Genomic DNA, 27871 nt, shown 5'->3' with positions numbered 1-27871 from the left:
TGTGAACGTTCACAAAAAGATTGGATTTTTTCAAAAAATCGGAACTGAGCATTAAGACCTGCAGTGTGAACGTAGCCAATAAGGAGGGATTCAGACCAAAGCATTGCAGTTCCACTTTCCCAACTGGATGATTTAAAGGTGAAAAAAGATTAAAAAGCAGGATACGTCTCCATTTAAACAAATGCTTGTCACTCTGGCTGCAGTTTTATGGTTTTACATCTTTCATTAAAAAAAACCTGGATTGTTTGTCTTTGGTACAAAATCTCATGCTTATTTTTTTCCAAAAGCAGATGAAAGTGGATTCATCTGACCAGTGACCATATATTCATACTCGTCAGTCTATCATCTGGGATGAGTTTATGTCCTGAGAAGCAGAGTTGATAAATGTCTTCCTCTTTTATGTTATTTTCCTGGACTGAGCTGCAGACTGCACTGAGTGACACTGGTTATCCAGGAAACTCCTGGTCCCATGTGGTCGTATCGATCTCAGCCATAGAAGGTCACCTGGATTCATCAGTGCTCTCTGTCCTTGGCCTTCATGCACCAAGATTTTCATCACTCCCCAAAATCTTTTTAATAATTTCTGTGCTATTGGCATTGAATTTGTTGAAATTCTGTTTATTTTTTTTTWAAACTTACCCAAATTTCTGACTAACGTTGAACTGATAAACCATCTCTGCATGTTAACAGAGTCAGAGGTAGAACAACGAAATCAGAGAAGTCAAAAGCGAAAATGTAAAGTTCTCTCTTCTTCTGAAAGGAAAGCCGACGAAAAGCTGTAGGATGAGAGTCGACAGAAGTGGGGTAATTTTGAAGGAGGAAATGGAGCAGTGGAGAGCGTTAAAGCACCAGTTGGAGCTAAGATCTTATGCAAATGAGCTGAGCTGAGGTACTGAGCTGAATCTAGTTGTAAACAAAGGTGAGGAATATTTGCCCTGAGTTTGAGTTACATTAACCCCTAAACATTCCTTTAAGGATGTAGTAGTCTTAGAAAMATAAAAATTCAAACCAAAAACATAGAAATATCTCATTTTTTACAGCTATAATGGTTCTAAAATATCTAACTGGAATAAAATGTTAAAGACTTAAACAAATAAGTAAATTAAAGATTTATGTATTGTAAGACTTTTCACATTTTATTTTAAAATTAGGTTTGTAAAACATTGTGTTTGGAATCAAGGTTATTTTTTTATACTTTAAGGGAAATAAGCTCCTTCACAACTTTTCCCTCTATAGACCAGGTTCTAATTTCAAGAGGCTAAAATTAGATTGCATCTGCATACATTTTGATTTAAATATTCCTCTCCTGCAGTAAATCCCTCCCCTCTTCAGACTACAGTCAGAGCTCATGTCTCTCAGATCTTCAAGGTAGGGGAAGAGGCACCTATAGAAGTGATTGGGAACTTAAGGCAAGTGAGTGTGCAGACCTAAGTGTGAAAATTGCAGGGAATGAGTGTTTGGATTATTGCATCTCAGCTGGGCATTGCCAGATAATTGAAGCAGAGTGGGATAGGCAAGACCCTTCAAAAGTGTGCTGGAGAAAGATGGATTGGGGGGGAAAAAATAGCCAAAGTGGCTTTAACGGAGGGTTATCATTTCTTCTCTCCAGCTGTGTTGATGATGCAAATCTGATGAGGCCATTGTGAAATGGATGATTTTCATTCAGTGGTGTATAGTGATGCGTTTGTTGGTTGTGGCCATCTGTTGATGTAGGCTGGTTCGTCAAGTCACTTGGATTCCAAAATAAAACATTTCAGAGATGACCTTAGCTTCCGAAACCTTCGTCCCATTTTATTTTCAGTTTTGTGATTTAAACATCAGCTTTTTATACTACAGAATCGTAAATGTGGATCAGTTCTCCTAAAGATTTGTAAACATATTAAACATAATGGACGAGTGAGGGCAGATGTTTATTGATTAAATTCAGAAAAAAACCCACTCAAATTTAAACTCAGTAGCATATTAATTTATGTAATAGAGCCTCAGTGGGAGATTTATTTTAATGCTGACACACAACTGTACAACAATGCGGCTGAGGGCATGCATTAACATTGTACTCATTTCACAACAGTAAGGAGTTAAGTTTTTAATTTTAGGTCAATTTTTTGATGTTTTTATAAAGATGAAGTAAAACAAATGTAATAGCTTGTGACAACACAAGTGCATTTAGGATTTATTTAAAAGATATTTTTCTTTAATGGGACTGTGTGGATTAATGAATCCTCTTCAATAATTCTGCTGTATTTAAATCAACAAACATCTTTATATAACAGTGTTTTAAAAACAAATCAGTTCATCATTCCGCTGTTTGATTTAAGTCCATTCTTTTTTTCTTTTGGATGATGAACCTCTCATCATCTTTTGTTACAACACTCAGCCTATTTAAAAATTTTAAACTTAATCCAGCTGTTTAGATGTATTTGCCTGCCATTGTGATTGCCTGCTTTTATTTAGAAATTTGATCAGATTTTCTGTGTCTAATTCTCATCTTGGCTTTGGTTCGTTTGATTGGAGCCTCTAGATGAGCAGGCACATATTTTTAGATGGGGTAAGTGCCACTTTTTGGACGCTACTGAAATTTTTTTCTGGTGTAAACACAAACGTGTTGAGTGGACACAATCAGGTCTATTGTGTTGCAGACAGAGTCTGTCCAGTCCCAAGCTTCAGTGTAATTTTGGATTATTGGGCCTCATGCAAGAACCGTTSGTACGCACAGATTTGTTCTTAAATTGTGCGTACGAGTGATTTAGGAGAATTTGTGGCATTCACCAATGTTTTCGTATTCTAAGATTTTTTTTCAGATACGAACAAAATTTACGAGTGGTCCAGACCTGTCGTATATTTTACGAACAGCCAGTCTGCTGTTATCCACCTGCACGGTGCGCAGCGCTGCGGCTTCTGAATAAATGAAAATGATTTAACACAGTTATTTATACTTTTAGCAGCTCTTTTTATTCCACAGCTGACCTGCTAAAAATGACAGATTTTCTTTTCTGGATCTCTGACMGACGGACTTCAATCTCTGAACTCGTAAAGTTTTTATTTTTTCAGTTTTCGCTGTCAATTTTCATGAATGAATACTTGTATCTGTGGTAGGAAACATAGCCTTATATGGTGTTTTTGGGGTGGTAATTATGCTAATCTCCTCTCGCGTGCACGAGCAGCTGGATAGAACAGGTGTAATTTACGCAGCTCATTTACGCACTTTTCCTGAAGATAGAAGAGTTTGTTGAATCTGACGTAGCATGTTCGTACRAACCCTTTGTACGAACAAAAGTAAGAGAAATTTAGGAGAAGAATACGAACATGTTCTTGCATGAGGCCCATTGATCCTATTACGTCTCAAATGAGCCGTTACATATGAATGCTCTACATCTGTGTGAAAATGTGTCTTTGCATATTTAAATAAATGTTTGCAGTTCGTGTCACAAATGTATTAAATAGGCTGGGAATGAGGGCACCATAATTTTAAACGACTGACTTAAAAAAACAATACGCAAACGTTGGTTTAAAGATTCAAAATTTTGTCTCACCTTTTTGGGCAAGTTTTGAAGCTAATTGTTTTTGAGTGAGGCRTAGTCATTTTAGCTCAGCAAATAATTAATTTTTACAAATACTGTACCTCAGTTACTCTCATGSATGAGTTGTGCATCTGACTGAACGTTCAATTTTAAGTAGGCGTGCATGAAACCCGTTTTTCATTCGTTATTCATGTTGGTGTCAGAGCACAACACCGATACTGGATCAGACCCATCCCTAATTTTAATGATGGTTAAAAGTGTTAAATCACTGGTTAAATGTCGTCATTTCATTCAAATTGACCGTCCTCAGTGACAGCGTTTAAACTTCCATCAAATCTTTCATTTTTGCAGGTATTTTATTTTCTATGGTTTGCACCGTAAATGATGTAAGAATGTTTGTAGAAGAAAAGTATCTAAAAAAAAAACACAGGCCTTTGTCCCCTTCATTCTTCAGTTTCATGCAGTTTTTCTGTAATAATTTGTCATTTTTATATTTCCAATTTTGAAAAACATTTTTAGGCCTACATTGGGGCACTTAAGAGGGCATTCAATTAAGTCATCACTACATTTGTAATGGGTTTATTAGTTTTAATGCTGGTATAACTGGGATAACATCAGATTTTGTTATTATGTTATTTAATTATGATAAATATGTAGATGCTAAAATACTGAAGAAATAGCTGTAAATTTGCTTGCTTTGTTTTTACAGATTACTAAGCTTTTGCTTTGAAATGTATAAGTTTCAGTGCATGATTTCAGATCATCAATAAAATTTTAAGAATCGTATTTATGTGAATAATTGCCACTTTATCTCTATTGAAGAGCTTTGCTGAATCAGGGATTTAGGGAGGGTGCAGCTGTTTCCTAATGATCCAACAGAGACGGTAAGAAAGGACAGTTATTTTTGACAACTTAAGTGCTTTTTCTGTTCCATTCAGCTGTTTTCTTTACATGCAGTTTGATTTTGTTTTGGTCAGTAGGTTATCTGAGGTTTAAAAAATTCTTTATTGTTTAACGAGTTTGACACACATAATGCTGCTTGTGAGGATTTTCAGCTTCTTAACTGAGTTCTAATAATTTCATAGCTTTGTTTTTTTAGTCAGTTTTGTAAACTGAAGTTTTGTGTATCTGTAAGTAATCTTTGCGTGCAGAAATTTCATGCACTGTGGAGAGAGGGGTCCCTTGAGTCCATAGGGGACGGTAATAAGACGAAAGGACAACCCCTGAAAACTTTGTCAACTGGTTGTCAGCTGCTTTATAGTAAACTTACCTACAGGAATATTTAAAATGAGATACACAAGCAGCGTGACTGTAAATGTAAAAGACTGTTGTGTATAAAAGTGATGGAAGTGAGACAAATTTAAACTGTGTAGTTTTTCTATGAGGCCACAGAAGAAGAGGAAACGAATTTACGGTGTGCAAACAGCAAAGCATCTTGTTTGTCAGGATGAAACTGATCTGAAGCTCTGCTCACTGGAGCGTGCTTTCTGCTCACAGAAATGTCACTGACTTTCTGGTTAAGAGTATAATTAGTTCTTCAAGTTTCTCATGAAGTTTGATTTTCCATCAAATTATAATGAACAGCCGTTAAACGAATGTCTGTAATGTTACAGAAACTAAAACTGAAACACTGTAATCAGTAAGTTTCTGTAACACTAAAGAGTTTTACCTTTTTTTTTAACTCATATATTTCCCAGCTGGTTAAATTTAAATCTTCTCTTTCATAAAATCCTTGCTACATCTTATCTCGATTCATAAAACTTCAAAGGTAAAAATATTGAAAACTTTTTTTATTGCTCACAGGTTTTTTTTCAAGCAAACATATTTTTAAATCACATTTTTTATTATTTGAAAGTGAAAACAAACAAATGGTATTGCATTTTACTGAGAAAGATAGAATTACAAGAGATATAATCAATAACTTTTTAAATGTAGATGCGTTACCTGCTCTGCAGCTTCAGTTTTGTTGTTTCTGCTGCACAATATTGTTCTAAACAGCAAGAAGAATCGAGGCTTCGAGTATCTGTTAATGACTATAACATAAATCAGATTGTAAATCCCAGATATTATATTTTCCAACACATGCCAGATGGTCTAGCTTGACAGTTTGGTTGGCATTATTGATTTTTGTGTTTTTCTGCTTGACTTTTGAAAGATGAGATGGAGGTTTTTGTTCATCTGAAAAATTAGTTTTATCGTGTTTCTCCAGCCTGCATCAAATTATGTATTTGTTGTTTGCCTGTGAAATATTAGGAACATATGAAACAATGTGGCCATAAAAGCCTTTAAGAGAAAAGAAATTACATTTTGAAACTTTTGAACCTTTGAACCATTGAATTAATAAAACATTTTTTTCTTTACCTCTAGATTAAAAAAGAAAGATTGGAAAATCTAATCTCTGTCAAGCCAGCTATCAGCAAGTGGATATTGAACTGGGATCAGTGTGTACTTGACATGCGATGTTAATCAGAAATATAATCAATCTAAAATAATTACAAAAGAGGCTGATGTTTTTAATTAAGCTTAGAACTGACAACTGTAWTGCAGGTTCCCCAAGGAGCACCTGTGAGTTTCATGGATTTAATTATGTTTCAGACAGGGACACATTAATTCAAGTTTAGGGAAGTCTCTCATCTAAGGCTAYGCTCACACTGCAGGCTAAAGTGACCCAAATCTGATAGTTCTGCCCATGAGATTATTTTATGATGGTCTGAAGGTGTTTTAATGATTGGTTAGTCACCAAGACACACATTTTTACAGATTAAAAGTGCAATTGCTTCAGCTTTTCTGAATGTTTTAGATTTGTCATGGTTGGGATGACTGAAAATTTACCCCAGCRTTTGATACTAATGGTAAGGAAAACTAGAGTTGAGTGGAACTGCGTAGGAAGGCAAGGGCCAGTCTATACTAACAGTGGTATACTAATGTGTCTGTATCGAAACTAGTATGATAGATGTGGAGTTTGTTTCCACATACAGTATTTAGCATCTGTTTCTATCATGTTTTAATATTAGCAACTGTATTTGACTTCTTTTCCTCCATTTCTCTKAGAATTTGCTCGTCTTCCTAATTTTTTTTTTCAAGATCCTCGTCGTCTTCCACCACGGCTCTGGAATTCACTGAACTCTGTTTCACAACAAAATGAAAGTTGTACCTATTTTGACACAAAGCTGCCCACTTCTGCCAGCAGAAGCAACCCGTCAAAATAAAAGCTGTTTGGTGTGATGACTTATGGTTTAGTGCAATGGTTCCCAACCTGGGGGTGTGCCAGAGAGCACAGGGGTGTGAAAATATCAATTTATTGTTAGTATACAAAAATCACCAAAACCAATCTATTTGAATAATTACAACCAYGTATAATTCATTTATTTTCCTTTTCCAAATAAAAGCTTGTAACTTTTTGCTTTATTCTTTTGAAGAAATTTCTTGGGGTTTGTTTACTACTGATTTTTAAAAGCACCACACATTCTGTAGTCTTTCATAGGTGAATAATGATATCGATATTGTGTGAATATTTTTGTGATAACATTGATGATTTTATTTACAGACTGGTCTGAGTGGCTATCAAAGATGGTTACACAGAACCGGAGGTACATATAGATAACATACATGCCTGAACACACTTTCAACACTTAATTGAACTGTTGTTTTAACACTAGAACAGGAAAATGGGGACCTGATTTCAGCCGTAGGCTGGCCAATTTGAATGATGCAATGACAAGAGGTGGAGTCAGGTCCTGAATAAAGTTATAAAAGTATTATTGTTTCCTGAATTCTTGGCTGAATTCACAGAGAAAGCATTAAATCCTGTGATTCAATCCCAGTTAGGGCTGCCACAAACGATTATTTTTCTAATCGATTAATCACCGATTATTTTTTCGATTAGTCGACTAATCGGATCATACATTAAATGAATATAAAACATACAGCTTATCACGCCAGAATGCAGCTGCTATTATACAGTATAACCATCGTTAGATTTTAGCTATATGCTAACTAAAATTAATTGCTGTGGAAGGCAAGTTCTGCTCTGCACATATTACACAGGTTTCTCTTTCATTTTCTTAAAATGTTCCCACACTTTTGAGCTCCGTTGCCAAGTAGCCATGATACCAGAGCCTGTCTGTATAATGTCACGTCCACGGCCTACCCCAGTTACCACTACTGTGCATGTGTGTCAAGGACAGAAAGGCAGATGTGGCAGTGGAAGGTGTCAAAGCAGTTTGGTGAGAAAAACAAAGTAAAGAACAAAAAAAAAAGAAAACAATATACAGTAATTGATTATTAAATTAGTCATCGATTATTTTAATAATCGATTAGTCGTCGATTAATCGATTAATCGTGGCAGCCCTGATCCCAGTGCTGGTGTGGTTGTATGAACTTTTTTCACATTCAAACATTCAAATATTAGTGTATTTTCTATCTGGTTACGAACACGTATTAAGTTAAACGAACATGTTAAAATTTCTTTTCACTTATAATTTTGATAAAGAGATAGAGGCTGAACGCGTCTTTAGGAGAGGTGGGGGGTAGCGAGGGATCGGGGGGTTCAGCTTGTCTTGAAAGTAAGAAAGGGGCGCTTTGAGGAAGCTATGTTGGGACCCACTGGTTTATTTGGTTTAGTCCCTCGACACATTGATTTAATTTACCTCCTACATTGCAGGATCTTCAATGTGACTATTTCACACACATCACAATGACAATGTATCGACATATTGTGTAGCTTTAATACACACATGCTAACATGTGTAGATGCCATATGTACTTATGCAAACACACCTTGCTGTTTGTGTCGTCATATCTTTTTTTTCCACGTATTGGTCACTTCAGGGCTGTGGACTTTTCACACTAGAGTCTGATGGARGTCACATTTAAATTAAAAAGAATCTGAAKTGAGCATTAAGACCTGCAGTGTGAACTTAGCCTAGCGTTTTGTCATTTTTTAGGAGTATGTAATCTAATGTTCTGAAGTGGTGGATGTTTTTTATGCAGACAGTACATAAATTAGATGAGACACATCATTATGTGTTTTTTGTTCTTGGATTAATAAGGAGTTGGTTAAACTGGCATTATTTCCTCTTTATCGCTTAATAAAAGGCAACACCAGTGTTGTTTTGTTGAAGTCTCTGTTCAGAACCTACGTGTCTGTGTTGAGGTAGGTCGTGGAAACAAATACCTGCACACTGAACTTTGTGAGAAGTGGTGACTTGCTGACGGAGTTGTGGGTCTCTCGTTCTGACAGGTATGGATGAGCGGACCACCCAAGCATCGTGGGCCCCAGGTGGCGAGTCCAGTCCCTCGTATGAGTCCTCGCGGGTAAGATGACCCACAATATAATTCCTCTCGGTGGCCTTTCTGCTCCACGGCACATCATTTAACACTCATTACATCAAAGTGGTAAATTCACAGTGTTTCAGCCTCACCTGTTCTCCAGGCCTGTCAGGTTATTTCACCTATACAGATGTATTTCTCTGTGACAGAATGGATTAGAAAATGTTTTCAGGTCTATTTGAATTGATTTTTAGTGTCTGATTTAATTTATTATGTTAAACACTTGTCAGGGAGAACAGTAACCAGAATTGGATGTTTARCAACCATATCTTACCTCAGATTAATGTTAAATTTAAAGATTTTTTTTAACCTAAAGGTGAATATCTGCTGGTTTTATTGGCAGTAAATTATTTTTTCAGCTTTTGATATGTGATCACTGCTTTGAGGATTATTAATAGCAGTGATGCAGCTGGTGATAAAGGTATTTTCAGTCATATTGTGAGTAATTATTTTTGTCAGACTGTTTGGCCTCAGGATATGCTCCTGTGTTTGGCTGTAAAAACATATTTACTGAAACAAGCCAGTGACTAATAACTGGAAGGTGTTTTCTGAGCATTTTAGTGAGTTCTTTGTTGCTTTAGTTTATTTTACTTTATTTTAGGCGTTTGGTAATAATCACAGCTCTACGCAAATCAATAAAGAGAGAATTTAAACTCTGTTTGAATTTGCTCAAGAAGTTATCTTTTGAAGATAGTCACGTACAGCATGTTAATCAACCAAGGCTAATATTTTGTGTGAGGATTTTAGATTTTTTAAATTTGATGTGCTTGTGTAATTAAGATGATWTAATCCATAAAATAAAACCAGAACATGGTATCTGATGTATGACATGTTGAAAGTGTGAACCTGTCAGTTTTYGTGTGAGTAAGTGTGAACGGCTCTCTCCCCGTTTGTTTGTCCCTCACACTTTGGTTGTTCTGGATGCCCCTGTATGAATTTCATTTAATGTCAATCTCCTGTCATTTTCTATTAGGGTTCAGTTAAATGTCAGAGCCACTCGGGCTGCGTTACCTTGTTTATTTCTCGTGCCCTTCCCGAACGAACATCCACGAGCTATGGTAACATAGGCAGCTTGATTTGAATTATAAAACAGAGCAGCTTGAGATATCTTCGCTCCAGGTGCATATAAATGAGTGATTCTGACATTACAAGGCACAGCATCAGCCAGCAGACAGCTGTTTGCACGTCCATAAGGGCTGCAGACACTCTAACTAACACAGCTGCACAGTCTTTTTATTCTGATACAGATTTGACTACAAAGCCCATAGGATGCTTAATATCACATACAGTAGATTGTTCTGTAAAACATCCACCTATTTTTTACAGAACTGATAAAAAAACAGAAGATATTTTATAGTGTGAAACTATAAATCAGTACAAATTAGGATATTTTTCTGTATTACAAATGCTTTCCATTAATAATAAATCTAAAACTGTGAAGTTCAACTGAGAAAAAAAGTTTTATTAAAACAGAGGCAGCTTTAAGCATAAGATCTAAAATTACTCCTCTTGGATGGATTAGTTGTAACATTTAGAAATACAGTATTAGTAAATATGTTATTTTTTAAAAATAAATGCAACTTCATATTTTTAATTAATTAGTTAATAATTTGCAGTACCAAGACCGTAGGCAGACATTTTTCCTTTCATTCAGTTCTCAACTGAGTCAGCCCATCAATTTGTTATGTTTTATGGATTACAGTAATGTGGATGACCAATAATCCAACAATGCAACCCTATAGAACATGTTCTGGTAGTGTTTCTTTTTGATTTGAAGATCGATCCATGGTTATATAAGATGCTTTTTTTGCGATAAYTATTTTCATTTCATGAGCTTTCTGAAAAAGAATGATTAAAAAAAGACACCGTTCTTCAGAAATTTACCAATTTATGCCTTATTCACAAAATCTGTCCAAGGCTGTTGAAAGAACTTCTGAGTGCCTCATCTTTCAGGCTGCAACAAAGGGAATTCAGTCTTGTCCCTGAGCTTGTTTGCTGGTGCGCTACGAATGTGTGATCAGCCGACTGTGAACAGTCCTGAGACCTGCCGAGCTGACCTTGGCTGCCAGCCAGCCKCTGTTTCCTGGGTAGCTGTGGCTGTGGACTGGCAGTCTGACAGGCAGGGCTGTGCCCATCGCCAACAAACGACAGCCCCCCTCATCCCCAGTGCCCTGCCCTAATTGATACCCGACCCCACACGCATCCATCATGACCATATCACGACTTCTCACGCTCAGCCACGCATTCACCTGGGATGCAGCTCAGAGTGTGTGAAAAAGAAAACGACTGTATAAATGCTGTGKTGAGCGATCGGGGAGCAAGGCATGATCTGTGGCCTGCTTGCTRCCATGGTGATCTGACAGTTATTTAGCCAGTAGTGCTAATGTTGCCCCGTGGCAGCGATGACAGAGTATGTTAGTGTCTTAGATAGATGTAGGCCACCAGTGTTTGGGAATGATGAGGACCCTGTGATTGATGATCTAACAGACTCGCAGCGAGGCTAAATATTTGTGTAATATTTGTATATTTGTAGACCTTTTTTTGGGGTGGGTGGTGGGTACACTTACCTTTAAGGTTGGATATAGCTAGAAGCTAAGTCCTCTCACAGCTTGTTTAATGTATCTATACTTTGCACAAAAATGTAAGAAAATGTATGTTTGGTAGATTATTTCTTTGCTGTAACAATGCTTCTTGGCAATAAATCTTATGACTGGCACCTGATGGGCAGCACCTGGGGGTACCAGAAGTTCAAAACAAGTGTCAATAGCAAGAGCAAAATAGGCTGTTTGGCAATGGTATGGAAGTATGGCAAATCGTTCATGCGCAAACCCCACTCAGCTCTACTGCTCATCCCACACATGCATGCTCCTTACAAATGTGGCATCATTTAAAAGGGGAATTAATAGGATTTCCAACTGTTTAAAATTTATTGCCAAAAAAACTTTGGTACAACATAGAAATAATCTACCCAACACAAATTTCCTTACCTTTTGAGCTGCGTTTATATTTGTTATTCCAGCAGAAAACAATGGGAACAGCTTTCTGTAACTGAAATGTTTTGTAAAAATACAGTTGTGTTACCGTCCCCTCCAGTCTCATGCTTGATTTTGGGCAGATTGACTGCCTCTAATAAAGTTTCTTAAAAAGTCTTCTCTTGTTGAGTCTCACCGACCACACCTCCACCATCTTGGATGGCAGCAGAGGTCCTCAAAGTCTGCTTCAGCAAGAAAGTCAGCCATTTGAAAACGGGTTCATGCCCTACAGGGCCAAGCTGACAAAGATTCTCAAGCCTGATATGGATCATGGTCTCCAGCTGCAGTCCAAGATGGTGGATTCCTTCGTATACGCAAAAAACCCAATGGAGAAGCACACACACACCTGCAATCATAAGCACTAGAACTCAACTTCATTGAAAAAAAAACAGATTATTTTGGACAAATAAGAACAGAAAGACTTATTAGCAGTGTTTAATTTCAAAAACAAGATTTATTCTTTGAAGAGTTATTTTGAAACACTCTTGTTTTTCTGTAGAAATGTATAAATGTTTTTCACTTGCTTATTTTAACAGTTTATATTTAAGTCTATATGTGTATGTGTGTGTGTGTGTATTAGTTTACTGGAGCTTCTCACGGGGCTGTTGTTATTATTGAGTCGGTTCATGGTGTGATTAACAGTGTGTGCAGCCTGGCAGGAGCACAATAGGGAATCCCTCAACGCAGCACAACACTCTACTGCCTTTGAAATTACTCTATCACCATCCACTCATAAAAAAAGATAGATAATAAGATTTTCTTTTTTTTACTGTATGTTGAATGCGAAGTGTACGGGTTGGTGGAAAWAGCTCCATAGAAATGCAAGCCCACTGCTGCTTGGTCCGTCTGGTGGGAGTTAATGTAGTTTGGGAAGATGTATTTGACTGGAGCGCAGGGGGATTTTCACAGGGTTTGGGATTAACACCGTAACAGAGCATCTTTTATTACATGGGACCCCAAGTTTTCCAAAACCATACTGTGACCGATATTTAGACCTAAGCCCCTGAAGCTGATAACTGTCATGAAAAGGTACTGTGAAGCTGCAGGAGAAAAAGGCAATTTTTATAAGCTGCGGGTACCTAGAACTCATGCCGGATTGCATCTCTGTGTTTCTGCTCCTTCCACTAAACAACCAACTTTTTGTTAAAATGCATAAGAAAAAGCACAAATAAGTTCAGTTTGAAAGTTTTCCCCTCTGAGGTAATGTTGTATGCATGCATGAAAATGGTCATTAATAAATAATATTAAAACTTAGCAAAAAAAAACGGTAAGGAAATTTGTGTTTGGTAGATTATTTTTTTTGTTGCTTTGTGGCAAWAAATCTTAAACCATTGGAAAGCCTGTTCATTTCCTTGTTAAATGGTGCCACATTTGTAAGGAACATGCATTTGTGGGATAGGCAGTAAAGCTGAATATGTGGGTTGTACATATGAAAAATTTGCCAAATCTTCTCTGCCAAAACAACTTTTTCTGCTGTTGCCTTTGACACTTAGTTTTGAGCTTCTGGTACACCCAGGTGTGGTCGTATGGAGGACAGAAACTGACATAATTAAAAATAAAAGCAGAAATATGTAAATGGGCCAAATAAACAAATAAATAAATACACTTAAAATGCACCTATTAATTAAAAATGAGAACTTTATTTCATGTTTTAAAATTTAATTGACCTTTATATTTATTTTTCAGCTTAGTTCCAACAAATCATATATTTTAGCATGTAATTAAAAATTTACTGTTTTTAAAACTGTATATATGTATTTGGTTTTCATTTTACTTGTAGTTGCATTTGTGTCTCTTAAATTTTTTTAATGAATTTTAATTGTTTTTTTCCAACAAGTCTTTTTATTTCCATGTGTTGTTTTTACATTTTTCTTTTTCCTATTTTTACTTTACCTTATGCATTTTGCCTCGGTATGCAAATAAGGTGGGGCTTCCCTTCTTGGGTCAGCTCCTTTACTATTGGTCAATAAACAGGAAGGAGCAGGATCTATGTGCAGATCGATTGTGCATGCAGAACAGAAAAATGTAAAAAAAAAAAACCCACATGGAAATAAAAAGACAACTGATTCTAATGGCACATAGATCCTTGGTTATTATTATTATTATTATTATTATTATTATTATTATTATTATTATTATTATTATTATTATTATTATTATTATTATTATTATTTTCTCAACAAAATGAATTGTAGGCATTTTATAATCAAATATATGTTTCTTTTCTTTAAGCATCAGTATTTTTGTGCTGGTATTGAACTGTAACTGTCTATTGTCTTAGTAACACAATAAAACTTCAAAATAAAAAAAGATGTCACCACAAATCCTTCTGTGAACAAAACTTATCAAGAATCAAACTGAATTTGTTTTAAAGACATAACTTACTGTTATACAATAACAATGAAATCGATTCATTCATTTTTGTGAATCGATTCACATTTTGATTCTCCATGTAATCAAACCCACCAAATTCATACTGTATATAATGTTGTTTTAAATATGAAGTTGATATTCAGATGGGGTTGCTGTGACCAGCAGATATGAATGTTTTCATTTTTAAAGATATTTTGCAGATTTTGCTTTGACATTATTGACCAGTTGCWTTCTTCATTTACTAATTAGTGGTAGGCTGCAATTACTGAAGTAGCTCAATATTGTGTTTAATATTCTGATCTCTCCCCTCCAGGGTTTCGCAGACAGCCCTCATTACAGCGATCATTTGAGTGACAGTCAATTAGTGTCCCATGAAGGATTGTCCCCAACACCTTTTATGAACTCAAACATAATGGGTAAGTTAACTACTTCTTCTAACTCAGCCCTCTCATTGCCTTTGGGACTAAATATACTGTAAAAAAATGACGCCTGACTGATGTGCAAGACCCATGATGCATCTGGAGGTAGCAGTGCTGAAAGGCTTGCTGGCTACAAGACTGTTTTCTGTATTTTCTCCCCTCCCCTTTCTGCATCTTCCTCTTCTGTGATGACCCTCCCCCAGGGCGGGAGTCACACTATCAGTATGGCTTTCTGTCATAAGCTCTCTCCAAGACCCTAAATCCACCTTCATCAACTTGTGCTTTGTATGTGTATGTGTTTARAGTTAACAGTTATATCAAAGATATTCTCGCAGTTAATTTCCAATTTTAAACTCTCCATGCATCGTCAACTTATCATTTGTTTTTTTATGTTTTAATGTTCCATTTTGGTTTTGTCAAATTATGCTTCACCTCACTGATGGGTTGATTGGACCACAAACGGGTCTGACTTTGTGAACTAGAYGGTATCTACAGAATATTTATAATTTCTTTCCGTGAGCCTAACTGAATYCAGTTTAACATGCCATTTCCCAGCTCACTGGTTTCAAACCTGCTGATTTTCTCTCCAACAGCTCAGAGACTGTCTTTTATCAACGCTGCCTGTCAGCCTTTATCCAACTGTCTTTATTTTTAAACGCAAATATCCTAAATGTATTCTCAGCTACATCATTTTTTTTGTTTTTTGGTCATGTATAAATTGTTATTTGTTTATCCTTTGTGCACTCTGTTAATGAGCCACAATATGCTCTGACATTACAACAATTAAAAGCTGTCTGTTATCCAGCATTCAGCATCACTGTGATGTGGAACCACTTGACACTTTTATGGCTAACTACTTTTCAGCTCGTTGTATAATGGCCATAGAGACTGGTTTCCAAGCTCTGTGATTAGTTCACAAATGGATGCAGCTGAACGGAAACAAAATGTTATCTTTGCTGTAATTGATCACATGACTGCTATTTCTCTCCTCTTCAGCTGTATCTGTAAAATGCTCGCCAGCGGCAGAATATGGATGTGATCTGTTGCTGCGATATGTCAGTTTTAGACAGCATGATTGTAAACTTGGAATTGCTTCTGCTTATCTCAGGCTGGGAATTCTGGATGACTGCAGTCTTATTAAATTGTTTTCCATGGTAATATCCAAGGTTCGCATAAATGTGTGGCGTTTTCAGTGTCCTCATTATTACACGCCTGAGAGGTTATTCCTCGTCAATGCTCAGGGTAGAATAACTACAGCTGAGTCAAATGCACAGTTGTGATGATAGGTAGATGGTCTTTACAATAAACAGTTGGTCTTGCCGAAGAAACAAATTTTAGTTCAGTCGATCCAGTCAGTTTTTGAACCTTTGACTAATTGTTTCAAATCTTTTTGTGTGTTTATTGTGGAGATCATTTGAGGTTCCTTTTCAGTCATTTCACTCAGTACAACACACAGTTGTATATGGGACACGCGCGCCCTCGCGCGCCTGGCTGAAGCCACCTCTAATCACGTCTTTAGACCGGTGACGTGGTGACATTGAACGTCGGGTGACAGGCTCCAACTTCGCCCTATAAGTTCGGAGTCACCAGCGTCATTACTCAGTTCTATCGCCCTTCACCTTGCGATAGTCACCTCTAAACCTGAGCTCACATAGCTGCTGCTAGTTAGCTCAGCTTCAAAGCTTCTTAGGCTAGCTTCACTGGTGCTAACCGCGTTACCTGCTGGTTCGTGTGTCTGCCGCTCAACGCTACTTAAGTGACCTTTATTTTCTGCTGAAAATCTGTTTTGTGGTTCACGATGAGCACAAAACCACCTCCGAAGAAGCCGAAGTCTTCTGTTCGCCCCKGTCYTSARGGGTGCGGCTTTAAGCTTCATGAGAAGGACCAGCATGAGGCCTGCCCGGCCTGCCTAGGAATCATTCACACTCGATGGGCGCTTGTGGAGCGCCCATCGTCCTGCCGGGCCTGTGCCGGACTTTCGCGTCCGACACTGGAGAGGAGAGTGAAATTCCTGGAGAAAATGCTGGGGGAAACCGCTGTGTTCCGACAAGACCCGCTGCTCTCCGAATCCAGCCAGATGGCTCAGTCCGACGAAGAAGAGGATTCGGCGGTCGAAGCCCCCGCTGCTAGCTGGGCGAACCAGATGGAGCACGAGGCRGCCTCACCCAACATCGAGGGGGGTGAGACCCAGTTTCTACTGGATCTAAGCCGAGAGGGTGGACCAGGATTCGTCCTTCTTGTCCCTGTGCCGCCGAGCTGCTGCTAAACTGGAGGTACAGTGGCCCGACCCCCCACCTGCTCAAAAGCCGTCGAGGTTCGCAGGGTTTTATCTCCCGTCTGAACCGGCTGATGTGAAGCACAGAATGCCCATGTTTCCGGACTTTGTGTTGGAGCTGACGTCTTCCTGGAGCAAACCGCTGTCCATCCGCGCCTTTGTGCCCGGATAGGGTCAGTACTTGGACGTGGAAGGGGCAGACCAAGCAGGCCTGGTGGGCATCCCTCAGATGAAGCCTTCTTTAGCTCCTTCTGCTACAGCTAAACGGGTCGGGGATCTCCAAGCTCTGTCAGTGAACCCCTCCTGTATCCAGTTTTCTACTAATGACTCTAAAGTGGTTTTGCACCCTAACTCTGCGTATCTATCTAAGGTGATACCTTCTAGTTACAGCTCTATGTCTATAGAGCTTTCCAGCTTTCACCTCCCCCCCCTTTTGCATCTGAGGAGCAAAAGAGGCTGCATCTTCTGTGCCCAGTACGTGCTCTACGCACTTACATCAGCCGCACACAGGATGTAAGGTCATGTGATCAGCTGTTTGTGGCTGTTGCTAACCCACACAGAGGTAAAGTTCTTTCTAGACAAAGACTCTCTCACTGGTTTGTAGAGGCCATCTTGCTAGCATACAGCAGCAAAAACCTTCCTATCCCTCTTGGAGTTAAAGCTCACTCCACCAGGGGTGTAGCGACATCTTGGGCCCTTTTTAAAGGGGTACCTGTGAGTGACATTTGTGCCGCGGCCAGCTGGGCCTCACCAAACACATTTGMACGATTTTACAGCCTGGATGTAACACCACCTTCGGTGGCTCATTTTGTACTTTCTGCCAGGTCCAAAGCTCTGCATTAGTACAGTACTTACTCAGACACACTACTTAACTCAGGTCTGATACTGCTCTGCGGGGTGCTTTGACAAGTCCCATTTACAACTGTGTGTTGTACTGAGTGAAATGACTGAAAAGGAACGTAAGGTTATGAATATAACCACGGTTCCTTGAAGGAATGGAACGAAGTACAACACCTTGTTGGCCCCGCATCACGAAAGGCTGGGTGAAGGGCGGTATCTAACTGAGTAATGACGCTGGTGACTCCGAACTTACAGGGTGAAGGCGGAGCCTGTCACCCGACGTTCAATGTCACCACGTCACYGGTCTAAAGAMGTGATTAGAGGTGGMTTCAGCCAGGCGCGCGTTGTACTTCATTCCATTCCTTCAAGGAACCGCGGTTATATTCATAACCTTGCGTTTCCGCAAAACTGCTGGGGTTTCTGTAAACAATTGTTAGTTAAGTTCCGAAAAGAAATCCAAGGAAAAACTGAGGACTTGAATGCTGAACTGTAATTTTGTGGGGTGTCACTACAGTATATACTTTATGGTACATGCACAGTATTGGTTATTGTTAGCTTGCAGTTGCTTGATCTTTTTAACCAAAATAAATGTTTATCAATGAATTTGAATGTCTCATTTTCAAATTTAGATTTGTTATGTCAGAACAAAGTTAATCACAGCTTGTTAAATTGTTCAATTTAATTTGACTGTGTTTCTCTGGAAGCTTTAAAGAGAAGCTAAAAGGGCTTTGAAATAGAAAAACTGCATTAATGCTATGAGTGATGGGATTTGGGTCCCAATTAGGGCAGACTTTGGATCAGCTGGTCTCTGGTCTTAACTCTACCTACTTGTTCTACAATCCTCTTCTTAATCAGTACATTAAACTCTGCAGGCGGCTCTACAGGTGACTTCACTGTTCATGTGTGTAAGATCATTATCAGTCAGGCTAGTCTCTATGACTCAACCTATTATTACCTTAGTACACAAGCTACTTTTAGACAGGCTATAGAGTCATCCTTCATAAAGATTTGCTGCAGAGGGAGGGATTTCCATGTCCTCACACACAGATATGCTAAAACGTCTTATTATTATTATTTAATATTAGTGCATGTAGACAACATTAATACTGTCAGCACAGGTGTGCATAAGCAGCAGAAGGGAATGGGAGACTGTGATGAAGTGATTCAATGCAGCCTGCTGGTTTCTTCTTTAGATTGTTCTTTTTCATGTACAGTGTCCTGAGGCAACGTATGTTGTGACTTGATGCTACATAAATAAACTGAATTAAATTAAATTAAATTAAATATTTGCAAAGACCATTTTAAATATAGCTTATTTAAAGGGAAGCTTTATTCAAAAAGAAAATGGTATTTATTTTTTCAGTTCACCTTTACACTGTGTCCAAAATGTCCATTCTTGTCTTTTGTCCACTAATCTGCCATGATTCTGAGTTAGCTGACTGTTTTTGAGAAGAATTATTGACTGTCTTTGACAAAAAGTGTGTAAGAATATGCACATATTTATACTTTTTTTTTGCCATGATTCACTCTTYGGTGGGTCTTTTGGTGGAAGTTTATCTCTGATTTAGTTGTAAATACTCAGCTTCATGGATTACTACGAGTTCATGACCCTGAAGAAACAGTTGCATCTAATTACCCGCTCAGATTTTCTTTTACAGCGTCAGCTTGATTTAGACATCAGTGGGGAAGGTTGTCTTTTGGGAAATTATCACATGGGATGAGTGATAACTGGAAGTGCTGCGGTTTATAGTTTTGATGCTATATTTTAAAAGCATGCTTAGTTTCTCAATAGACTGATTTTACTTAAAAAATATATATTTAATTAAAAGTACCCTATTATCACGGGTTTGTTTTATCGACTTCACTCCTCTGTTTGGTTTTCTTTTAAAGAGGACTTAAGACTTTATTTGAAGTATTATAAACTTTATTATCATATTTGTTTCTATAAATTGGTTAATGAAAATAAAAGCCCATTAACCAATTATGTAAATTTTTACTTGTGCATATTTTTAACCATTTTGTGAAGTCAAAAATACAACTTTTAGAAATATACCAGTTAGTATGAAGAGCTGAATTATTCATAAATATAAATTTTCAATAATTGTTTTGTCCATGCACTGTTTGATTTCTTAAAGTTTTTTTTCAAATTGGGTTTCATTTRGTCTCTGACTACGTTTTGTTTTTGCATCAGCTCCCCTCCAGTCGTGTGCCTGAGGCCGGGATATCAGAACTGCTGAGCTGTTGTTTATTACTCACGTTCCTCGGGCGTGCCTCATATCTGTTACTCAAACAGCTTTAGTCTCGCATATAAAACTAATCAGCTTAACTCCGTCATCAACACACGGATGCAGCCACATGCTTATCCTGTCATCATACACGTGTTATTTTAATAAGACTACCTGACTGTTATTGTTGTGCGTAGCTGCGCCAATAAATATTGGACCATCCGCTGATGTAGTATGCTAAATACACTAAAACAGTGTCTGAATTTCTAATTTTACATGTTCAACATTTTAGTTTAGTTAAATGTTTGTTGTCATGATCAACTATTTATTTAAATAACACATGTTGCTATTTTCATTACCCAAATGTTAAAGCTATAATAGCTATTTGAATAAAGACAAATTATTGGCAGCAAAACATGATTCTGCTAATTTCACTCAATTTTTACAAATTATGCACTACTTTTGGAAGTGAATTTGTATTTAGTGGTTATTTTTTAAAATTAGATACAATTTATACAGGAAAAATCCATATAAAAAAAGAAAAATCACATATAATGACCACTATTATGGCTTTAAATATTAAAAGGCAATAAAAAATTATGAAATTGCAAAGTATTGTTACATAAACACAGACATATGATTAGCACCATTTTAGCCTTGGTCTTTTTGTCTAATTACACCTAATTGTGATCGCAAAAATATTTATTTTCTTTTATACTTATAAACCTCATTAAAACTTATTTCTTTTCACTCCCCTGTCTTTTTAAAGATTAAATCCATCTATTCTCCACAGTTTAGTCCCCCCTCAGAATTTCTCCCTGCAGTTTTCTCTAAATTTAATTCATCCTCAAGGCTCTCTCTGARGTGTCAAATGCCACATCACGCTGGCGTCCCCCGTGTGTTTTTACTGGGGCAGGTGTCATCTGCTAATGCTCCGTCCCAGGGGAGACCCTCCCCAGACCCAGGCTGTGATTGTGGCCAGGTGCTGTTCAGGTGTGCACTCAGCTTCTAGTGCAGCATGGGTCACAGGTGCTGCCAATGCTGCTCTGTCTTCCCACTTAGCTGTTCATACCCATGCACACATGCACACACAGCAAGCTGCAAGCTTTCACGAAACGAGCATAGAGGTAGGGCAGTACTACTGTATATATTGCATGCAGTATCTATATAAGAACATATATAAAATAGATTATAATGACACACGCAGAAAATATTAGACGTGTGCAGTACTGTTTAGCCGATGTGGCGGGTCACTATACATCGCTGCAGGGTGGGCTTATCTGTTTCCGCGGTCAGTGAAGTGCGAAGAGCCGAAGATGWACTGGAAGGGCGCAAATCCAATTTCTCCTTCTCTGTATACCGCCCACATTTCCTCACACCCCTCTCCTCAGTGCTTCTCTCAGCCCATCCTGGGCCCTGCCCAATCTCTGCCTCCCTCCTTCAGGTCCTGGCCCCCAGCATGCGGCTGGCGAGGCGGTCCAGCTGTAGAGGATCAGCTGTATACTGAAAAGGCCCCAGGGGACGTCTCTCTAAAGAGGATAGAGGAGCGGTGGTACGGCCAACTTATGATGACATAACAAGTTTTCAGGAAGCAGCTGCAGGGGTCAGGGTACCATTCGCCACATCCAGAAATATATTTATGATCATCAAAAATGTCTTCATAAAGCTTGTTTGAGTCAGTTTACTGCAACAAATGAAAGTTTAATTCACAAGGATGGAAACAGGCAGCTTTGTTTGTTAGAGGGTCACTGGATACTTCTATTAACTGCACATATTCAGAGGTCATTTCGGTCTTGAAAAGAACTTTTCTGTTGAATAGGAGTTTAAAAATGGTTTTATAAAACCCACTGCTCTTATGTTCCTTTGCACCCAACATCAATCCTTCTCTCTTTTTCTTTCTTTTCTCCCTTACCCTCCCCCGTTTTCTCATTTCTCCCTCGCCTCATTGCTGCCTGCAGCTGATGCCAATAAGAACGTCGGAGCTCGTTTAATACGAGTTTAGCTCTGAMGGGGAAGTGATTCATTCAGAAGAAAAATTGATAGTAAAACAGTTTAGGTCTGTTTTGGATGTATTCAAACTGGTTAGCTTGAATTATGACCCAAAAAGCATTTTCCCTTAATTAGGAAATTGTTGTTTCTCTTTGGGCGACTTTAGGGATCGCCACAGTGAGCAAACTCACACGAAAGATTTAACARTTGTTTTATTCCAGATGCAACCTGGACCTGAACCTGCAGACTGAGGAATACAAGATGACAGAACTGACCACCAAATTCCTGCAGCCTCATTAATTAGGAAGTTATTGTTTGAAAGAACCCAGAGCTGTGAACGTCAGTCATCTTGGAGTGCATGTGACTGTGTTAAATAGAACAGCTTGACATTTTTAATAAGACGTTTTTACTGAGTGAGTTAGGTTTAAAACATCTTATTGTGTCAGCTTTTATTTCTGTACTTGTGGACTTTACAGACTTTTGTTTTAGCTCTGAAAGACCTGCTCACATCCATCAAACAAATGCTTCACTGAAAAAAACCCTGTTTGCTTTTTTTTGTCACCGATAATTTGTTGCCTTGTAAAAACAGCAAAATACAGACAGCTTTCTTTAAAAAATGCACAATACTTGTGTGCATCCAAGATATCCACTCACAAACAAAAAAATAAAGGGAAGTTTTTATTCTTTTAGAAGGCGGTTGTCTGCTTGCATTTATCTTGGGATCCCCTGTGGTAGAAACATTTGAACCCCGGTCAGGCAAAGAAGGATGGCAAATTCATTTTTAGATTCTCCCTTTTTTTATTTTGTCAGAACTAAGTAAACGTCTGTAAAACAGAAAAATGCTTGAAACTGACCTCTGATTTCTGCACATCAATCWTTAGTTTTTACTTGAACTTCGTAAGGTTTAGGTTCAGTAAATCCACTGGTTTGTTAACAAATCAACGGCTGTGGGTTAAGTTGAAGCCTAAATTGCCTGACCTGAATTTAATTGTTAACTYTGTTTCCCACCACTTATCTGACTCCCACCGCCTGCCAAGGCCTCCTGCGTCCATGCTGGGTGTACTGGCAAGCTAAATACTAGATAATGTAGCACTCCGCTCATTTTGTACTGTAGTGGATTGTGATTGGATAATAAAATGCAAACATTTGTTTCGCCTTTACTCCCACTTGACAATTTCTGACATTTTCTCCTCGCTTGGCACAGCCCCGAGAGTGTAAAGTGTGGGAAGTGTAGAGAGAAGCACGACTCTGTGAGACTTGTTCTTTAATCCAAGGGATATGGGGGTGGTAAGGTAGATTTTTTTTGTAAACTTAAAACCAACAAAACTCTTTTAAATCTTTGCTCCAGTTTTTGCTCTCCTACCCCACAGAGCATGATCTTCAAAAGATTTTTTTCCTCCTTCTGGCTGGTTTGGGGTTTTATTTAGTGCAGACTTGTGCTCTTAAACTCAAGACCGCTTAGGGTTCTCAGGASTTTTTCAGTGTAAGGAAAAATGCCCACAGTGCTATGAGTTTGGTCAGCATTCCTAACCCATGTGTGTATCCCTTTGCTTGTCCTTCACCTCTCTTTGGCTCTCTGTTGTTTCGCTGTTCAACAGTTGTTTGGCATCTAATACCAAACATTGACTCATTCTTTGATGTTACGCACTGTCTTGATTCTCTTAACAGCCAACTGGGAGACATTTCTGCAGCTTGTTAAATCTGCTCTTGTTTCAACAATCTCACAGCTTGACAGGGCCTGATGGCGGTGAGCTCACACGTGAACGCGAGACGTGAGAGAGCACGTTAGTGTCCCCTCCGCKAACGCAGCATCCATTACAGTGTTGGTGCTCGCACGTTGGGAGATGTTATTAGGGAGCTCATCGCCTTTCTCCTCTGAGAGATTGGCCGTGTGATTATGAAGTCATCAGCTTTGAACCGGCGAGGCCACGCAGGAGCACCCCTCCTCRTGGGTCCTCAGGGTGCCATTGATTGGTGACCATGTGTTTGTGCCTGATAGACTGTGAAATGGTGTGTTGCTGCACGGCTGTGTCACACCTGCGTCCCACCAAAGTGATTGATTGGTTTGGTCATGTGGAATGTTCCCATCTGGTCCACAGTAATGCATTTTTTTTCTCATTTGTGAATAACAAGCACTGGCAGGAGAATAGCTGGGCTCGGAAAAAAGGCAAAGGCCAAGCGAAAACATTTTCCCCTGTCCACCGCTCCCCGCCGTCACCCTTTTACCAAGTTAGAATAAATTCAAATCGAACGAGCCGTGGCACCTGATTATCCTGGGAGGGAAAAACACAAGCAGGAAGTGAGCTTCCTCTCTCATGCAGAGATGGATTTGGGAAAAATAAAATAAAACAGTTTAGCTTGTGTGAAAAGCAGTAGCTTTTGATTTTAAAAAACATTTTATGGCTTAAGGATTATTTACTAAAACACTGCATATTTGTCATTTCGCTAATTAAGACAATTTATTATGATTAGTAACCTCTTCTGTATTTGTAACCACATCTAAACGCACGGGATATTTCCTCATCCCCCTGAGCCTTGGTCTTATTTTATTTCTTATTCTCGCCTTCTTCCCAGTTTGATTTCCCTTAATCCCAGTCCCTCGCCTTTAATTGATCTATTCATTCCACCTAATGGCTAATTACACATCAGCCTGCATAAGCAGATGCATTCATCATCCTAGTACATAATAATCAGTGACATTTCAACAAAGAAAAAAATATAAATATGCAAATAAGAACTCATTAACATTTGCTCTCGCTGTTTTGAATAATGTCACCGCTGACAGGGCTGTACACAGAAATTGATGTCGAGCTTAGGGCAAGGGAGGCATGTTTCCCTCTGCGTTTTGTTGCTCTTTCTTGTTCCTCCGTCCGACTGTTGTTTCTCATACGGTGCTACAAACATTCTTCTGCCAGCCAGGGAGGAAGCTGATATGCCATTGCCCCCCACCCCCTTGCGTGTTTCCTCATCTATGCTGAACTAACCTCTAACCCAGCCAGCTTTCATTTACTGTGGACAAAAAAAAATCTGGTGAATGCATCAAACAGCTTTGACAGAATGGATGTACTCAAACTCCTGAAAGGGAAACAAAAGGAGGCACGTTAAAAGGTGCGATGAAAAGACGAGTGAGTGTACATTTGATGTGCCACAGAAATGTATTAGTAACCATGGAGCTGGTCTAATTTCACTCAGAGGCATCCAGACAGGCCAAAACTTGAACTTCATAGGAAAGATAATTTATTTGGCGCTTAATTTATTCGTCTCCGAGGCTGATCTTTGTATTTCAATAAATTTTTTATAGATTTTGACATAAAAATAAAACATAAACCTGCCAGACTTTATTCAGGTTTTGTTGAGTTTGCATGTAAAAGTTGTACTTTGTTTATGTTTGGCATGAAATAATTATCTTTCAACAATTTAGGAATAGTGTTTTACTGTAACGTGGCATGAAGGTCATTAGACTGGAACATAGACCCAGACAACAACAAACACGCTTACTAAAAAAACAAATGAAAACAAATAAAAAAAACTCATCTAATTCATTTGAGCTTGGTATAAAAAAAGCCTTTGAAATGCATCTGAGAGGCAGTGCTCACTAATTGGCTGGTTTTGTGGCAACGATTTTGAATTGATCACTGCCGATGCTTAGGTCACTGCTGCTCTCATTATCAAATAAAGGCCTCGACCTTCTGCTGCGCTGAGGTCCTGTGATCAATAAGGAGGCACAATGAATGACCAGCCTGTACTTCTTTTTCCAGCAGGATTTTAACAACAGTGCTGTGGTATTCGTTTACCTCTCCATGTGCATTACAGGGGATGAGTCTGAAGTGGACTCCAAACTCTTTATCTGACAGATTGACCTCTAAACTGTGWAATGATTGAAATGTCTAAATTTAACATTTCTCTTTCTTTATGAATTTGTAGCCTGTTCTTATAAACGTGAAGTTCAGGTGAATCCAAGGGGAAACACATCCAGGACCATTCCAACCACAAGCCAAGTTTTTTGTCATTTTAAAGGCACCTGGCTGCGAATGTTGGAGGGTGGTTGGTGACTAAAAATCGTGCAACAATTGAGAGAAAATACACAAATTTTCAATCGCAGTTTCATTAACTTTGTATTAACATATTAGCATGTCGCATGAATGTTTCAAAAACTCACATTTGTTTGGGTCAAACTTGCAACAAAGACTGCAGCTATTTAAAAAATGTTTGTTTTATGAATTTATTTGAATATGCTCAAAATCCATGTGACATGGATAAGAGCAACGAAATGAGAACCCCTGTGAACGTTATATTGGGAAATCCCTCTTGAATGTTGTTCACGATTTGGTGTTGCAAATTGACAAACTAGCTTAATTGATACCTTAGCTTGTTTTTCTTATAAGGAATAAATACCTAAATGATTTTTGCTTTAGCTAAATTAGAAACCACCTGCTCCCCAAMCTAGACTTTACTATAGTCATGTCAGCTGTTAAACCAAATTGTGCTGCTAATTTTATTACAAGACAGATGAAAATTGTGGACCTGAAGATGACCACGCCAAACAACGAGAAAGTAAGATAACAGAGGTCAATAACCTGAAGGTTAATGAAGGAAACAACACTTTTCTTGTGGTTAATGCAGCAGAGTAACACAGACGAACAAAGAACAAAGAAAAGTTAAATAGTGTTATTCCAACAAAATCTTGACTTTCATGTAGTTATATTTAAATCAATACTGTCTCACATCATAAAAAAGCAAAAATCCTGATGTAAATGTATGTATGCTGTTCAAAGCTACAACTGTTGCTAAAAAGATTTTATATATTTTATATTTATTTCAGTGAATAGATTTAACCAATTTATAACTAACACATATTASGTTTAGATCTTTTAAAGCTGGCATTAACAACTTCCATGACATGTTCTGATAAATATGGGCTTCCTTCTGCAGTGAGATGCCTCACAAGTATTGTTGCACTTTCACACKTTTGAGTGATATGCTAATTATCAGCTTCACAGAATAGTTTCAGCAGAATTTATGTCATTGCGATTKTTCCTCCACATGAAAGTGATTTTATAAAAATCTGAGATTCATTGAGCGCTGGCAGGTTTCATACATTTATTATCCATTTTACTCATTTTACTTGTGTGCTTTCTTACCTCCTGATGTTTAATGTTAAGAATAGATTTTAGAGTTCGCACTCAGATTAATTAATTGGCTTGTGCCATAAAAAGAAAACACATGCTCTGTTCCTCGTAGGGCTGCAGAGGACAAACAGCCTAACTCCAGACATAACAAAATTAGTGTTGCTCTTGTTGTGAGGCTGTGATCACACCGCTCTGTTCAGAGGAAGAAAAACAGATCATGGCTAATAACAAGCCTGTAACACATGAAACACATACATTCTGCTTTTGTTACACCTATTCTCACAATAGCAGCTGTTATTTACTTTAATGTTTCAATCTTAAATGTAAGTCATAAAGTGTTTAACTAGTTTAGTTTGTTTAATGCAATACGCTTTTTAATAAAGTGACCTATTTTTCTCTCAGTGAGTTACAGCATTTGTGCGTCAGACAGGAGATTGTGTCACTGTGTGATATTTTATTCAGCTAATTTAGGCTCCCGGCTCTGGAACTGGCCAACCCAGCAGTATGCTCCACTTGATATATCACTTTGTTCTACTTTAGTTCAGCATCATAAATATACATTTACTTGAAATTTGTGTGCAAATGTCTGTAAATCTTATATGGTGTATGCAGAGGTTTTGGGTATGGTGATTCAAAGGAGTGCAGAGATGTGCACAAGTCTTTTTTTGCAAGTCCAAGTCAAGTCTCAAGTCTCTGGCTCCAAGTCCAAGTCTTTGACCAAAAATCCAAGTCAAGTC

The 27871-nt window shown here is 38.2% G+C and overlaps 1 protein-coding gene across 5 annotated transcripts in view; it reads left to right on the top strand.

Annotated features, from left to right (window-relative positions):
- The window catches only part of tcf12 (transcription factor 12), a 75446-nt gene that overhangs the window by 4624 nt on the left and 42951 nt on the right, over window positions 1-27871 (top strand). For all 5 annotated transcript variants that reach the window (XM_014027672.1, XM_014027686.1, XM_014027658.1 and 2 more), the window contains exons 4-5: window positions 8764-8837; window positions 14571-14673. In XM_014027672.1, the coding sequence (XP_013883126.1) occupies window positions 8764-8837; window positions 14571-14673 (177 nt within the window). The remainder of the gene's footprint in view (window positions 1-8763; window positions 8838-14570; window positions 14674-27871) is intronic.

This window comes from Austrofundulus limnaeus, unplaced genomic scaffold (genome assembly GCF_001266775.1).
Source record: "Austrofundulus limnaeus strain Quisiro unplaced genomic scaffold, Austrofundulus_limnaeus-1.0 Scaffold5, whole genome shotgun sequence".
NCBI classification, from domain to species: domain Eukaryota; kingdom Metazoa; phylum Chordata; class Actinopteri; order Cyprinodontiformes; family Rivulidae; genus Austrofundulus; species Austrofundulus limnaeus.
The sequence above is the reverse complement of the archived record's forward strand: the minus strand, read 5'-3'. Positions and strand labels throughout refer to the sequence as shown.